General features: G+C 47.3%; 1 gene segment (V, D, J or C); it reads left to right on the forward strand.

Annotated features, from left to right (window-relative positions):
* The first annotated feature begins 5,058 nt into the window (after window positions 1-5,058).
* Window positions 5,059-8,014, forward strand: LOC143398566 (immunoglobulin lambda constant 6-like). The segment is given in 2 exon segments: window positions 5,059-5,107; window positions 7,578-8,014. Coding segments are annotated over 2 exon segments (369 nt in total).
* The last annotated feature ends 8,806 nt before the right edge of the window (window positions 8,015-16,820 follow it).

A 16,820-nucleotide genomic window follows, 5' to 3' on the forward strand; every position in this document is an offset into this window, starting at 1 on the left:
CCAAGTGAGTTGTCCATATTTTCTTATCACCAGGGAATCATGGAAAGGCTTGGAAAGTGAAATCTACATGTTAATTTCTCAGACTTTCACATTGCATGCAAGCTAAGTAAAGATACAACTTCTGCAATAGGGAAAACAGCTAATATAATAAAACAATTTTCCACATTGTGTTAACCCTCTTCTCCACCCTTGGGAGTCCTATAATATTCAGAAAGAGCCTCATATTTCATGGAGCTAAGTAGGGAATCATAGGGTAAGTCAGAAGCATATAAGAATGATCACTGAATGATCCAATGGATATGAAATTAGGCTTAAGTTTGACAATATCATGATGTTGGAATGAAACCCTGAACGATTGGACCACAAGCTTCCAGGATGAAGAAGGTTTACAGTTAGTTGATGGCTAGAGTTGTTTGATGATCATCCTGTAAAAGGAGGAAATTGAAATGGAAATGGGTGAAAAAGATATGAAAGAAATTAAACAAGTAACAAAAGACACCAAATTAGGCACAGAATCCGCATTCATTGATTGTCCTAAGGAAATTGTGTCAGAGATCAACTAAAGACAAGAATTGTGTATGGGACAGAATAAATCAGGGCAGAATGAATGTAACAAAATATCTACAAGTAAGGTTTAGCTTCCAGGAGGACTAAGAGCCCCCAGATTCTCCATCCCACAAGGCTCACTCCCTTCCTCTCTCAAGTGGCTCAGATAATCATGTGCACCTCCAGCCCAAAGTCAGAGACACACTCTCAGGGGACATGACAATGGGTTAGGGAACCTAAATATGCATCCCTATGTGTCTCTATTAGTCCTCTGTACCCCAGATGCTCACAGGGCCCCTTCTGAGTGTCCACCTCATCAAGACCATGGCAAACGTACTCACCAGAGCTGCCAAGATGGAACTTGCAAGCACAGGGAGTTCTGGAGTCAAAATGGGACAGAGAAAGGGGTCCTCCTGGAGCTTGATTATGGCCACCCCTGATCCCAAACCACAGCTTTAACATGCCTCAGCACTTAACTGACTCCAAGTCATGGATATAGAAGCTGAGACCATCCAATGACATATCAATGGCCTCAGAGGATACAGTGGCAGGATCTACGTCATCCAAAATCACCGTCCCAAGAATAACCTCCTCTTCATTTTAAAAATTGGTGTTTATGATGAGAATTTTCAACACAAAAAGAAAACAGGAAATAATAATGACTCCCATGGTTCTCATCAACTACCTATCAACATTATCAATTCATGGATGATTTTGATCCACCCACAAAATTAACATCACCCTTACATGATGTTTTGAAATAAATGCCAGACATCTTCTCTTTTCATCTGAAAATATTCCACTTCTGTTCTGGAAAGATGAGACATAACTAAAATATGATTATCTACCCTAAGCAGAAATTTTCAATGATATCTTAATATCAAAAGTCAATCAGGGACTCACAAAATCTCTCCCAAATATCATACATGTATTTATTTTGTTTTGAGTATAGTACTGTGATAGTGCTAGTTCTTCCTCTGTGTGTAGGAAGCTGAAATGAGAGTTGAAAGGGTGCTTTCTGCATGTGGTCTTGACATCGTCATCTGCCATAGTCTCCACATCCCTCTGGTGGCTCCAGGACAGGCAGGAACTAAGAGGAATGAGCTGTTGGTCCTGGTACTTTCTCAGGTTCCCACACAGCTCATGGCCTCCCAGAGTTGTCACTGAGGACTTCTGTTTCTTCCTTTCCCAAAAAGTGGTTCTTCCATGGAGAACATGAAAAGGTATAGTTGACATTTTGGTGAGGCCTTTTGCCAGGATGGTGGTTCCTGGGAAGGACATCGTGTAGTGGCCATCACTCAGTAAGGGTAACTTCCCTTCATGCAGGTTGCACAGATGCAGCTGGTTGGGGGAGGGTCAGGGCAAGGCAGAAAGGGGTTTTTGCACGAGTCTGTGTCATAGTGTTGGGTGTTCGGCGGAGGGACCAAGTTGACCGTCCTAGGTGAGTGATTTTTTTGCCCTTCTTTCTCTGCTCTCTCTAAGTTTAGGGACAATTTTCTGCTTTTTTATTCTTTGTCTGTGTCCTGTCTCTGTCCTGGGACAAGAATTCTCCCTGGATCTTAGTTCTGGGACACTGAACTCTACCCTATCTGTTCAGATGCTTGTGATTGTCTCAGTGGCTTGTAGGCAGATATTCAATCTCTGACTCCAGAGGCAGGGGACTGCACAGAATGACCTACTAAGATTCCATTGTCTGTCTGCCTGTCTCTCTGTGTTGGCATGCTGGTCCATAAGAAGTGCTCTGATCTGTTCTCCCTTGTTGGGCACTTTTTGGTCTAATTAGTTTGTAAGGGGATAAACTTCAGGCCCTATCTAAGGGCAAGAGGGAATAAAAGACATTGTGGAACTGAAAAATGGTGAAATCAAAGACTTAGGACACTAAGGGAACAACATGTCATAACTCAGCTCAGGCACCCTGGACTGTAAACTCAGGATCAAAGGTCAGAAAGGAGGTAAGAGGTAGAAGGGACCCCAAGCCTTCAAGTATTGCCAGGGACAGAGCCCAGACACACACTGGGTTTCAGGAAACTTAGGAGGAAGAAAAGAAGAGGAGACTCTGGATAACAGATAGGCAGGAGAAGAGTGACTGAAGATGAGAGTGGTGGAGGTGGGTCTCCACAGGGCACATGCTGCAGAAGCACAGGCTCCTGAGTTTACATATGAATAGGTCCCAATACAGGAAACCTACAGATATGACCTGTAAAAAGGAATTATGGTCTCACTCTGCAAAAAGGAGGTGGGCCAAGCCAGTCAGACAGACTTTGAGGAACAAAGACCCTTACCCACAGCAGAGACTCAAGAAGAAAAACATTAGGGTTAAAATGGGTTCCTTAGTAAAAACTCTGGCCCTCAAAGCCAAGGAAGAAGGTCAGAACTCACTCATAAAAAACTTCCAGAGAACTATAGAAAGAGACTACAGATGAACCAGAAAGATGGCAGAATGACGCATGGCAGGAAGGCATGGGTGACATATTTGTGACAAAGCCCAAGATCTAAGAGGTGCCAGGTAAGGTGACACACAGGTGTCCTGGGTTATTTAAAGACTGTGAACATGGGGAATAGCTTGAGGAATTTCCTAACACACTTCTATATCACACATGCTCCAACAGAGTCCCTGAACAAGACCGTCCTCACACACTAAGTGTGTGTCCCCGGGTGGACACCAGAACACTGATCCCTTTTGCCTGGTCCATCTTGCAGGTCAGCCCAAGGCTGCGCCCTCGCTCACTCTGTTCCCACCCTCCTCTGAGGAGCTCCAGAGCAACAAGGCCACACTGGTGTGTCTGATCAACGACTTCTACCCGGGTGCCGTGACCGTGGACTGGAAGAAAGATGGCACCAAGGTCACCCAGGGCGTGCAGAACACTCAGCCCTCCAAACAGACCAACAATAAGTACATGGCCAGCAGCTACCTGACTCTGACAGCAGATGAGTGGAAATCTCATAATTCATTCACCTGCCAGGTCACTCATGAGGGGAGCACCGTGGAGAAGAGTGTGTCCCCTGCACAGTGTTCCTAGGTCCCAGACCCTCACTCCACCCTGGAGCTGAAAACCCCAGGGAAGCTTCTCTCCTCCCTCCCCTACCATCCCAGCCCTTCTCCCTCAACCCAGAAACCCTCAATAAACATTCTCCTTTTCAACCAGAAAACATGGTCCTGTTTATTTTAGTTTACACACTTCCCATCTGAACTTTGACCATCTCATCAAGTGTACACAATTAGACCTTGAGACTAAACAGCCAGGAAAGGCTCCTGATATTACCCTGGCAGATCCACAGGATTTTCTACAGCAAGGGAATGGCCCTCAGCAGGAACCCAGCCTCCACATTTTCACCTATCCACCCTGTGCTTGTTCCTCTTGTGCAGACTTGTTCACCTCCCCACTCCCAAGGATCAGTCTCTCCTTGGATCCCCAAGGCCTCCGGGAGAATATGTGAGCTCCCTTCCCTGAAGCAGTCTGAACATCACTCCCCCCTTGAATATCTTTTCATCTAAGGTCTAAGCCCCCATCACTGAGGCCATCCCTCCTTTGTCTCCCTTCCCCCACCTGTAATCCCTGTCCTTGCTGCCTAGAGCCACTTGCTCTTTCTTCTGTGACCACCCTACTCCTACCTCACTGGGGACACTGCATGGACCCCATAGCACTGCCCACTCTTGGCCCCATAGCAATTTTTAATAATATATTCAGTCCATGAGCCCTGATGATTCATCCTACAGTCCCCTCTTGGTACCACTCATCTATGTGTGTGCCTCACTTTTCCAACTATTTTCCAGTCCCCTGAGAGGCAGGAATCAGTATTGCTTCTAATGGACCCACCATAGGTTCCCTAAGGTTGTCAGTGGGTTTAGTGTGTCTAAAGACAGTAGCCACATTCTTGGATTCTTCCATGTGCTTGTGTGCAAGCTGATGCACCTTCTTAACAACTTGGTGTAGGCTCCCTGCTGTTGAATCAACACACACACATAAACATATATGCCTGTGAATAAACACGCACCTTTCCACACAAAATGCACATAACAAGCTCATACACTTCCTTATACATTGTCATGTGTATCTATCTATATATATATATATATATATATATATATATATATATAGAGAGAGAGAGAGAGAGAGAGAGAGAGACAGAGAGAGAGATTCATCCAATCAGTAATTTTAATATTTTCATATTTTTTGGAAATTACAAAAAAATTATAAAGATGAGGAGAAAGTTATCTAGAACCCCATCACCTCATATAATTGCCATAATTTTGAAAAAAATTCTACACTTTCATTTTTCATATCATAATAAAAATATATAAATGAAATTAAATAAAATCCTTGCCATGACTCACAATGGTCAAATTCCACAGCCTCCAAAGAGGTGATGTTCTAGGTCAAGCAAAAGCCACCAAATCTCACCGACCCATGGCCTGAGCAGCCCCTGTGAAAGGAGGCTGAACCCTGGGCCTCTGGTGCAGCTGCAGGAGGGTCTGGGCCATGGTGTAAAAAGGGGTTTATGTACAGATCTATGTCACAGTGTGCTGTGTTCGGCAGCGGGACCAAGTTGACCGTCCTTGGTGAGTTTTCCCTTCCACTCCCCTTTGGGGTCCAAGGCTAAATTAGGGTAGATTTTTCTCTCCTTTCTAGCTTTTCTGGAGCTGAGGTTTCAACCTGTGCAGGAATCTGTTATCTTTTCCCCTCCTCATCTGCTTACTCATTTTCTCCAGTCCATCCCCTATTCTTAGTTACTTTCTGGGGCAGGATAGAAATGACCATTTTCTGTACCCTGCTGGGAATTCTCTCTGGCTAAGGAACTCTCTCATGGAGTTTTCTTGTCTGAACTTCAGAATATCCACCCCCTCCATTTGCTGAGGTCTCTGAACCACAGGGTTCAGAGACACCAAGTGTCTCAGGCTAAAGCTCTAGGGATATGGGGTCTTTAAAGGGGGAGGGGAAGTGCTTGACCTCCCAGGGTCTATGCTCCATGGTCCCAGCTATGGCTGCTTCCACCCATTGAGGAGAGACTTAGACTAGGGACTTGGAATGAGGGAGAAGGAAATAGAAAGGAGATAGGGTTGGAGAAAAACTTTGTGTAGAAAGGTGAATCCAGTTGTTGGGTCCCTTCTCCTGCTGCCCCACTAGAGTTAGGATGCCTGGCCAGGGTGGGGTGAAGGACTCACAAGCTAAATGTGTCCACTCTCCATCCTACAACTGGAGGAGAGACCCAACAGAAGATTCCCAGGGAAGACATCCTGCTAGGCAGAGATAACAGGGACTGTTGGGACAGGAGATGTCCCAGGACTGACACATCCCCCAAGAACTTCACATAATAGTGTGACACTTTAGAAGTCACAGCCCCAGGCTAAGTCCCAATTCCATGGAAACCCTCAATTTACTGGCCTCCTTGGGATCCAGACACAGGGACTGTCACTTCCACTTGGGGTAGGCAGCCCAGAAGGGTCCTGTGGGCAGAGGCTGCAATAAGGGTGCCAGGGGAATGTGTGAGCATGAAATGGGCATTTCCTTTGTTTCTCCTTTTCCTAACAAGTGATTCTTCCATAGTGAAGAGAAATACATGCAGGTGATCTCTTAGGCTTTTTCACAGGAAGGTGGCACCTTCCAAGAATGACACCATGTACTGGTCATCTTTCAGTGATTTTCACCTTCTTCTCATTAAGATGCCAGGTCTATCAGATGCTGCCTCTAGCACAGCTGAAGCTGGGTCTAAGGGGGTAGGGATAGGGCAGGGAGGGGTTTTTGCACAATCTTGTGTCACAGTGCTTTTGTGTTCGGCGGAGGGACCCAGCTGACAGTCCTGGGTGAGTGATTCCTTATTCCTCTTTCATTGTTATCCATGAAGATTGTAAGAGTTTCCCCTGGTTGTGTTCTTCTGTGTCTTGTCTCAGCCTGGGGTTAAACATTCTCCATGGAATTCGGCCCTGGGGCACTGAACTTTCCTTTTCTGTTCAGAACCCAGCAAAACTCAAATAGTATCCATCACCCTTCAGCTCTGACATCAGAGGAAAGGAACTGGACAGGATAACCTTTGGATACTCAGCTGTCTGTCTCTTTGTGGCATATTTTTCCCTAAGATGTGCTCTATTGTTTCGTCTTCTGTTGGCCTAATCCCTTTCTGATGAACTGTGTGAGCATATGCACTGAGGCACTATCTTATGGGGAAGAAGGACCAGGTGCTATGAGGAGCTGAAATTAGCTGAATTAGGAAAGAATTGGAACACCTAAGACTGGGAAATCAGAGGTCAGAATATCATGTGCCAAGGCTGTAAGACTCAAGAATACAGAACAAGAAACAAGGTAGGAGTTAGAAGGGATTCTTAAGCCTCCATTGGTTTCTAGGTAAAGGGCCCAGAGCTGTATTGGGACTCATGAAACTTAGTCAAGAAAAAGAAAGGAGGAGAAGACTGTATATATGATGCTGGGTACACATTCACTGAAGGGCATGATATGGCAAAGTGAGCTCCTCAGAAGAATGAGATCCTGGACTTACAGAAAATAGTTCCCAGTGCAGAAAACCTGTATCTGGCCTGTAAACAAGGACTCTAACCTTGAGGCCATGCCAGACAGACAGACTTTTAGGAACAATGACCCTTACCCATGGCAGAGACTCAAGAGGAGACTCATAGGTTTGAAAATGGGCTCCTTGGTAAAAACACTAACCATCAGAGTCAAGAAATCAGGTCAGAACTGACCCATAATGGAATGCACTGGAATCCCAGAGAGCTCAAAGGACAGAAAGAGATGACAAACGGGCCGGACAAGATGAAGGGGGAGTCAGGACAGGAATGCAAGGGTGACATATCTGTGTGAAAGGCTATGGTCTAAGAGGTGCCAGGTAAGGTGACACACAGGTGTCCTGGGTTGTTTAAAGGCTGTGAACATGGGGAATAGCTTGAGGAATTTCCTAACACACTTCTATATCACACATGCTCCAACAGAGTCCCTGAACAAGACCCTCCTCACACACTAAGTGTGTGTCCCCGGGTGGACACCAGAACACTGATCCCTTTTGCCTGGTCCATCTTGCAGGTCAGCCCAAGGCTGCGCCCTCGCTCACTCTGTTCCCACCCTCCTCTGAGGAGCTCCAGAGCAACAAGGCCACACTGGTGTGTCTGATCAACGACTTCTACCCGGGTGCCGTGACCGTGGACTGGAAGAAAGATGGCACCAAGGTCACCCAGGGCGTGCAGAACACTCAGCCCTCCAAACAGACCAACAATAAGTACATGGCCAGCAGCTACCTGACTCTGACAGCAGATGAGTGGAAATCTCATAATTCATTCACCTGCCAGGTCACTCATGAGGGGAGCACCGTGGAGAAGAGTGTGTCCCCTGCACAGTGTTCCTAGATCCCAGACCCTCACTCCACCCTGGAGCTGAAAACCCCAGGGAAGCTTCTCTCCTCCCTCCCCTACCATCCCAGCCCTTCTCCCTCAACCCAGAAACCCTCAATAAACATTCTCCTTTTCAACCAGAAAACATGGTCTTGCTTATTATAATTTACACACTTCCCATCTGAACTTTGACCATCCCATCAGGTGTACTCAATTAGACTTTGAGACAAAATGGCCAGGAAAGACCCCTGATATTTCCTTGGTAGATGCTTTCACTCTCACCCAAGCTCCACAGAATTTTCTACAGCAATGGAATGGTTCTCAGCAAGAACACAGCCTGCATATTTTCATCTATTCACCCTGTGCTTGCTCCTCTTGTGCAGACTAGTTCACCTTCCCATTCCCGGGATCAGTCTCTCCTTGGATCCCCAAGGCCTCCAGGAGAATGTGTGAGTTCCCTTCCCTGGGACAGTCTGAAGGTCACTTCATCCTTGAATGTCCTTCCATCTCCAGTCTAAGCCCACATCACCAGAGTCCATCCCTTTTTTGTCTCCCTTCCCCCACCTATAATCCCTGTCCTTACTGCCTGCAGCCACTTGCCTTTCCTTCCATGTCCATCCTGCTCCTCCCTCCCCAGGATACAGCCTTGGTCCCCATAATCCCTCTGAATATCACTCACTGAAAGGAATTCTTAACCCCTAGATCTTGTTTACTTACTCCACACTCTTCTCTGTGTGCCCTGTTTGGCTATTTTTTTCTTTTTCAAAGCCTCTCAGAGACATGGATCAGCTCTACTCTCTACTGTCCCTTATGGCCAGCTCAATAGTTCCCTGTCTTTAGTTCTTCATGTTCAGCAGTTCATGGCTAGTCAATGATTGCTCCAGATTACAGTCAAGTGCTGAATTCCAGCCTTACATCTTGCATCAGTCTTTGAACTGACTCCTCTCATTTGGAGCTTTGTGTTAGTCCTATTAAACAGGTTATTGTCCTGGCAGCCCTACACAGTGGGGACCTGAGCTATGAGACAAATGAATGCACACGTGAAAGCCCATGCATGCACCCACATATGTTACAGACATGAGCACATATACACACATTCTCTATTGTAGATCCTTCTGGGGTTTAAAATGGGCACCCAGGACCCTCTTAGGTGCCTCAGTTCCACACAGGTCCCCAGCTCCACTTTCACTATGATATAAAGAAGTCTCTCTCTTTTTGCCCAGTACATTCTCCAAGATGAGCTGAGCTGGGGACACAGCCCCTTCCTGGACCAGACATTAGCAATGAAACCAGTTGTGAGGTACATTTATGCCTTCTCCCTAACCCACTCCCTTTTAGGTGGATGGATTCTACGAACCAAATACTGTGTGATTCCATGGAAGGAGGGGCCACCTCTGACACTCTCCCATGTATTGTACCTGTCCTCTGAATAGGTGGCTAGCCCCTAGATTCACAGTACAGCTGTAGGTGGGTCTGAGACTGATGATAGGAGGGGCTGGAGTTCAGGTCTGCACTCCTATGTTGTGCGTGCAGAAGAAGCACCTAGCTAACCATTCTTGCTGAATCTTTCTCTTTCCCTTGTCTTTGGGGTTCAGGATGAAATCTAGGTAGATTTTTCTCTTTTCTGTCTTGTGAGCGCTGAAGTCTAAATTTATCTGGAGGTCTGTAAACTTTCTCTTCCTTATCTGGCCCCTCACCTCCTCCAATATGTCCCATCTTCTCAGATTACTTTTGGCACAGGATAGGATGATTCAAGTGATCCCTTCTTGCTTCTTGCTCAGGCATCACTGTGATTCCATCTTTCTCTCCAGTGAACATTCTTCCCTGAATGGATGAATGGATATCTATTTCTTTTCTTTGGGCCTCTTATCCTTGGGGCCCAAGGGAATAGGGCAGTAGTTTGGGCCCCCAAGACTATCAGGTGTAGGAGGGAGGAAGGGAAGTGCTCAAAGGATCATCCCCCAAGGTCTTGGCCATGGGATGCCTTCAACCTAGGGAAAAGATCCTTAGGACTGGGACTCAAAGAGATGATGAAGGAAATAAAAGGTGGTAAGGATGTGAAAAGAATTTCCTTTGAGAAGATGGACATACAGCCAGATGCAATGGCAAATGCCTGTAATCCCAAAACTCAGGAGGCTAAGGCATGAGGATAAAAAATTCAAAGCCAGCCTGAGAAAATTAGCTAGGCCCTAAGCAACTTAGCAAGACCCTGTCTCCAAATTTAAAATAATAATAATAATAATAAAATAAAAAGGGCTGTAGATGTGGCACTGTGGTTAAGCCCATTTGGATTCAAGCACTGGTAGAAGAGAGGGAGGGAGAGAAAGGTGGGCATAACTGCTGAGTACCACCTCCTCCCTCAGCACAAGCAGGACACCATAGACATGATGGAGCTCAGGACACACAGGCCCAAATGTTGGCAACTTCCCATCCTATAACTGAAGGAGAGACACCAGAAAGAATCTCCTGACCAGAAACTCCTGAAAAAGACAGGTGACAGGGATAGGCCTGTGTCAGGCAGCACCTCCTAGGACAGAGAAATCTTCCACCACAAATTCACATGGCAGGGAGGCCTCTTAGAATTAACATAGACCCAATCTCTAAACAGGAAAGACTCCAGAAACTGAAGCCCTCCATCAACTGGACTCTCTGGAATTCAGACTCTGAGTCTCATGTCCCCTCTCCCACCAAGGCAGCCCTAGAAGCTTCTCTACAGGTAGATAGAGCAGGGTCTGCAATGATGGTGCTTTGTTAATCAGAAATCTTCTCTATCTCCATTTCTCTTAACACCCATTCATTTGCAACTTCCCTGAGATTCTTACTTTGTAGAGGGAAGATTCTGGCACCCAGGAGGAAAGTAGCCCAGAGAAGAAGTTCACAGTCTCTTGGAGCATCAGATGGAAAACAGTAGTCTGAAGGACTTGGGTGTCTCTTCTCTCTCCTTCCTCTTTTTCTTCCTCCTAGTACATGGCCCCCAACTGTTTGGGTCCTTACTATATGGAGCTAACCATGTCTGGGACCTCCTGAAATAGTTTCTTTCTCCACCCTGGTCAGGTCACTGTACCTCATGTCCCCTCTACCTTCAGCCTAGAAACTCTGCTCTGGGATGGACTCCTGAAATCCTCTCCTCCTCTTTGCCCAACTCAGCTCCTACTCACATATAGCCCCTCCCCATCACTCCTGAGAACAAGACAATCCACAGAATTCAGAGCACACCAATGCCATTGACTTCTAAACTCTTAAATTCAGAGCCCACCTCAATTCCTTATCCAATGGTAGGTTTGGGTACAAAAGAGAAATAGGAGGAAGCTAAGAAGGACACGGCCACACAAAAGGCCTGCCAAGAACTTTGGACACTTGCCAACAATGAGCTCCTAACTCCCAGGGAACCAAGGAAATGCCTCATAATTTCTATGAGGTTAAACAAAGACATTGCTGGATGAAACTGAGACAGGGCATATTGTACCACAATTAGAGGTGGAGACATGTTTTATCTGAGGCTTCAGCACTGAGAATACTTGGGTTCTGCCATACACCCAGGTGACCAATCCGTGGCCCCAGAACATAGTGATTCTCTAAAGTGTGTGGCACAGAAGGTCACCTGCCATCTTCTTTTGTTGAGGGGGAAGTCATTATTTATTGGGAGTATTTCATTCAATTGTGGACATCAGCAGGAAAAGTAGGTTCTGTATTGGGACTTTCTCTGTGAGACAGTGACTAGCAGGGTTGGAGATCCAGCCTCTCTCTGACCATGCAGGAATGGTGAGTCTGTGGCCCAGCCCCACCCTACCACTCATGCAGTCCCTGAGCTCCAGTCTCTTTACTCTACCATGGAAGTTAGCAGGGTTAGGGCTCAGGGCCTAGGGTCAGGCCTGTGTCACCATGGGCAGGGCCTATGGAGGGGCCACAATGAGTGCCCCACTCCTGTGGGAATTTTCTGTGGCTGCTGAAATAGATCACTGCAATACAGTGGCTCAAAGCAACATTGATTTATTCTCTCACAGGCCTGGAGGTCAGAAGTCCAAAATGCATCCTGGGAATCTAGAACCAAGGTATTGACAGGGCCAGACTTTTTCTAGGAACTCAAGAAGTGTCCATTTCCTGACTTTTTCCAGCTCTTGGAGGATACCACATTCCTGGACTCCTGATCCCTTCCGACAATTTCAAAGCCAGCTATGCAGCACCTACAAATCTCTCTTCCTATCTTTCTCTTCCCTTCTCCCCTCCTTCTCTTCTCTTCTCTCTCTCCCCCCCACTCTCTCTCTCTCCTCTCCTTCCATTCCCACATTCCTTGTCTTATTCTGACCTCCCATCTCCCTCTTTTCCTTATAAAGACCCTACCTTGGACCTACCCAGATAATCTGGGATAATCCCCCATCTCAGGTCCCTTAACATTATCCCCTGGGCAAAGTCCCTGTGGTCACAGAGCATAACATATTCTCAGGTTCTGGGATTAGGAAGTACTATCCTTAGGGGTCCTCATTCAGTCAAGCTCAGTTTAGTTCCTAATTCCCTGGTGATTTGGGGAGACTTCTCCCTAATTTTTCTCCCTTTTTATGTCCTGTCCATCCCCAATCTGAGCAATTCCTGGGGCCAGCACAGGCTCAACCCTGCCCTCCTCTCTGGTCTTCCACAGTCCCTACTTTGTCTGGATCACAGGGAAGAGCCCTGCCCCAGGATGGGCTTACCATTCTGAGTCTGTGATTTCAGTCACATCTCTGAGACATTTTCTTCCCATGACCCCCTGAGGAGTGCTCTCCAGGATCTACTTCTCAGTCACCAAACTGCCCTTGGAGGAAGATCTTATGAGGATCTTCAGCCTACAATGGAGACTATGAGATGCCTCAGCTGTCAGCTCTGGGCCACTTAGGGCAAGTCACAGTACCTCATGATCCAGAGACTGAGTGATTTGCCAGAAGTAGATCACTGGGTTGTCACTTCCCTGCTCCTACCATTATCAGCGTGTCTCCAAGGACTCCTGGACTCCATGCCCTTCCTTCCCACTTCAAGCCCAGAATCTCCTGCCACGTTCTCTCTCTACACTTCCCATGGCACTGATGGCCTTCAGGTGGCTTCATCCAAGGATCCTCTCACTATCCTCCTCTGTTGATCTTGACTCTGAACACTTCATGCCACTCTCACCATCTTGAAACTCCTCACCCTGCTGGGCCCCTCTGTCTGGTCCTCTATGCTGGTGCTGCCCTGTCAGGACTATTGAGAACTGGCTCCTTGTATACTCTGGGCCTATTGCTTCTTTGCCTGCTCAATCTCTTACCCTTGCTGGGGCTTGATGGCTGCTGGAAGCTGCTAATTTGGCTCTCCTGGTGGCAGCCCTGCCCAAGGATGGGCTTACCATTCTGAGTCCCCAATGGAGGTAGGCACCCAGTGACAAGGGTTGTGTCTCTAGCAGCCTATCCCTCAGAGTTTCAGTTGGGTTCTGGACTGGACCTTACTGAGCCCTCCATGTTTGCTGTTTCACTGTAAAGTTGCTCCCAGTTCTACAGCAGATATAATCTCACCTGCCACCACCTTTCAATGTATTGACCTTGGCTGAGGGTTGCTTTCAGGGAAACTCTGAGCTGGTATCTGACATGTTTTATATTATGTGATCCAGACCACCTTGGAGGCAGACATCTATACTCCCACACCTTGTGGTTGAGGAGACAGAGGTTCCAAGAGCCAAGGCAGCTCACCTGAGTCTCACAGCTACACAGATGGTAAGCACCTAGGTCCACTGTCCCAAGGTCAACCCAAGGTGACTACATCTTCCCCCATACCTGACTGAAAGGGCTAAGCCAGTCTAGGTGCCACAGGTGTTAAAGACCACATGGATATGGTTATCCAATTGCCTGGCCTTAAATCACTCTCCCTCCTAGGCAGGCTGTGCCTATACAAGGCCAAGAGAAGATGCTGAGCATATGGACACTCTTGTGGTTCTGTGGAGTTGGAGGACCTGGATTCCTATGTCTACTCTGGCTCAGTGTGTCTACAAAGCAAAGCAAACCAGATGAAAAGACTGAGTCTCCAACAATGGGGTAATGACACAGTCAGGGTCACAGGGAGTTGTGGGGTGACCCATCTCCAGGCTCTTTCCTCAAATCCTCATCCCTGTGGCCCATTGTCATTGAATCATTAATTCACTCACACATTCATTCAACAAACCCTCAGTGAGCAGGGTCAAGTGCTGGGTGGAGGGACATGAGGACCACCTACCCTGGAGGAATTCACAAGCTGGTGGGAGATAATATGGAATTTACCACTACTCCCCTCCTCAATTCCTGGAGGTCAGCACCATCCACACAGACTAGGGAATGTCAGACAAAGCCCAGGAATCTCCCCCTAAGCTTGGGATGAATTTAAACAACAGAAGCGTCTATGAGATGCCTCAGCTGCCAGCTCTGGGCCACTTTGGCCATGTCACAGTACCTCATTGACCCTCAGTGACTCTGACACCTGAGGACTATGATTGCCCATCTTACATATGACCCTGAGAGACATACACAGTCTGCCCAGGCCCACATAGCCCAAAGGCAGCAGATCCAGACCTAAACCCACCCATCTGCTCCCATCTCTGTGCCCAGCTCAGACCTATATTGACCCTAGGAAGTAACAGCCCAGGCACACAGGGCAGGTCTATGCTGGGCAAGCCCCTCAATGTACAAGGAAGAATGTCAGGGTCCAGTAGCTGATGGGCCCTTGGCTGAGACAAGGTTTTTAGAGTCAGAAGGGGGAGGGAGACTGGCTTCCTCTACAGCAAAAGTCATAGCCCAGAATAGCACAGGTGGGTGTGGGGGAGCCCTAGGGAGGGGACTGTGGGGCTCTGGAGGAGAGACAGTGAAGTGGCTGCTCAGGCCTGGGGGAGGGAGGGAAATAGCTATTTGGGGCCCTGGGGGAAGGGAGAAGCAAAGCCAGCAGCTTCTGCTGAGTTGAGCTGGGTGACTCTCTCATCTGGCCCAACCCCCCTGCAAGACCTGCAAAGGCACCAGGAGAATATCCTCCACCAGGTCTGGACAGGAGACACCCATATCCTTCATCCCACAGTACTCATGACCCCCAGCCTGTACTTCCCAACTCAGAGGTCCAAAACAAAGTTTTCAAGCCAACTAGAAATTTGAACTTCTAGGAGTATGGATGACATAGTCACTGTCCACTGTAGTGCCCACTGACATTTAATGACACAGCATAATGTTAGTGGACTTTGCCCTTTCTTCCTGACACATCAGCTTCTTCACCAGGGGCTCTGTCATTCCTGGACTAGTTTCCCTGTCTCGCACCTCATCTCCAGAGCATTTCCCTGCTGCTGTCTGAATCCTTGTGATCTCACAGAAACCCCAGTCTTCATCCCCTCTTCAGGATGGGTTTCTATGGCTCTGAAGAAGCCACATGTCATGACCTTGAATCAAAGCACCTCCTTGAGGCTCCTCAATGAGGTATGCATGAGGAACAGTTCTAAATCACCCTGGATCCCTCACACACATGAGATTGGATGACTCCCAAAGTAACACTGTCACAGGCTGGGAAGGCTGTTTCTTTCTCAAAAGCATTTTGTTGTGCAAAGTAAAGTCCCCAAGAGCCAAGAGATTTCTTTAAAAGGACCTAGCAAGAGAACATCCTCCATCTAGGGTGATCTGAGGGAAATGCTCACCTATTTAGCCTTCTTGAAGAATTGTAGAGAGGCCATGGGAACATAAACACAGAGACATGGCAGAGAGTGCTAGGATCAGGGCAAGTCTTCCTGAATACCTGCCTAGTTACTTTGAATCTCAAACCTAATCTGTTAGGGCAATAGTTCCACAGAACCACTCTAGACCAGAGGAGCTCTATGCAGAAGGGATCTAGGGTTTCCCCAGACATTCCTAATTTGTGCCTGTTCTCATGTAATTATTACTGGTGGCTTCTCCACTCCCAGAAAAGTCCCAGTTTAGATGATGAATTTTGATCACCCAATCTCAAATAAACTGTCAAATGACTAAATGATGCTTTAAAATGACATATAATGGGGGAGGGGAGCAAAGCCAAGCAAAGCTAGACCAGTCAGGTAAGCCTATTCTCAGGGAGCCCTGCCTAAATAGGGGCTCCAACTTAGTTCTAATGTGAACCAAGGCCAAGCATGGATGGGTTCTAGTATAAGACCCAGTCACCAGGCCATGTAACCAGCCATGCCAGACACTGCTGTCTGGGTTCAGCTTTGACAGAGAAACCATGAAGGAACTACAGCTAGATAACTATGAAGTTCCTGGTCTCACCTGGAGCCCCTGGAAGTGAACTCATACCTGCTCAATTCTTGAGAGGCAAGGAGGTGATGCTGACACCATTTCTTGCTTAATAACAGCATCATCTATGCAGGAACCAGTAAGAGATAAGCCATCTAGGAAGCATTGCTCCCCAGGGGAACTACACAAATCAGGGATAATGCCTCAGTGTAACCAGGACAGGAGCCACAGAAAAGCTGAGTGACATCTGACTCCCCCATCCCCACAGCATTCACCACCTGTTTCCAAGCAGGCCACCCCTTATGGTAACATATTTTCCTTCAACCATATCAACATTTCAACTAAGTCTCAGGATCTACCTGATTCTCAACTCAGGTTCATGTCCCCTGAGCCTCCACTATGCCAACAGCTTACTGGATAATGGAGCCTGGGCCCACCCTCAAGTGTTTACTGGACAGATTATCCACGGCTGGTCACCACCTGGTCTGTGTGTGAAGACCTCAGGGCCTCCTGACCATGGAGACTCTAGAAGAGATAAGGGCCAACACAAAACACACACACACAAACACACACACACACACACACACACACATTCCTCTCACCTCTTTCTTGACCTACATGGTAGGAGGGAACAGCAGCTATACCCCAGTGTAGGCTCCCAACAGAGGACAGAAGGGCTGCATAGGCCAAGGCAGAAAAGAGCAACTCTCACTTGAAAGGGCCTA

The sequence above is a fragment of the Callospermophilus lateralis genome, chromosome 1 (assembly GCF_048772815.1).
Source record: "Callospermophilus lateralis isolate mCalLat2 chromosome 1, mCalLat2.hap1, whole genome shotgun sequence".
NCBI classification, from domain to species: Eukaryota; Metazoa; Chordata; class Mammalia; order Rodentia; family Sciuridae; genus Callospermophilus; species Callospermophilus lateralis.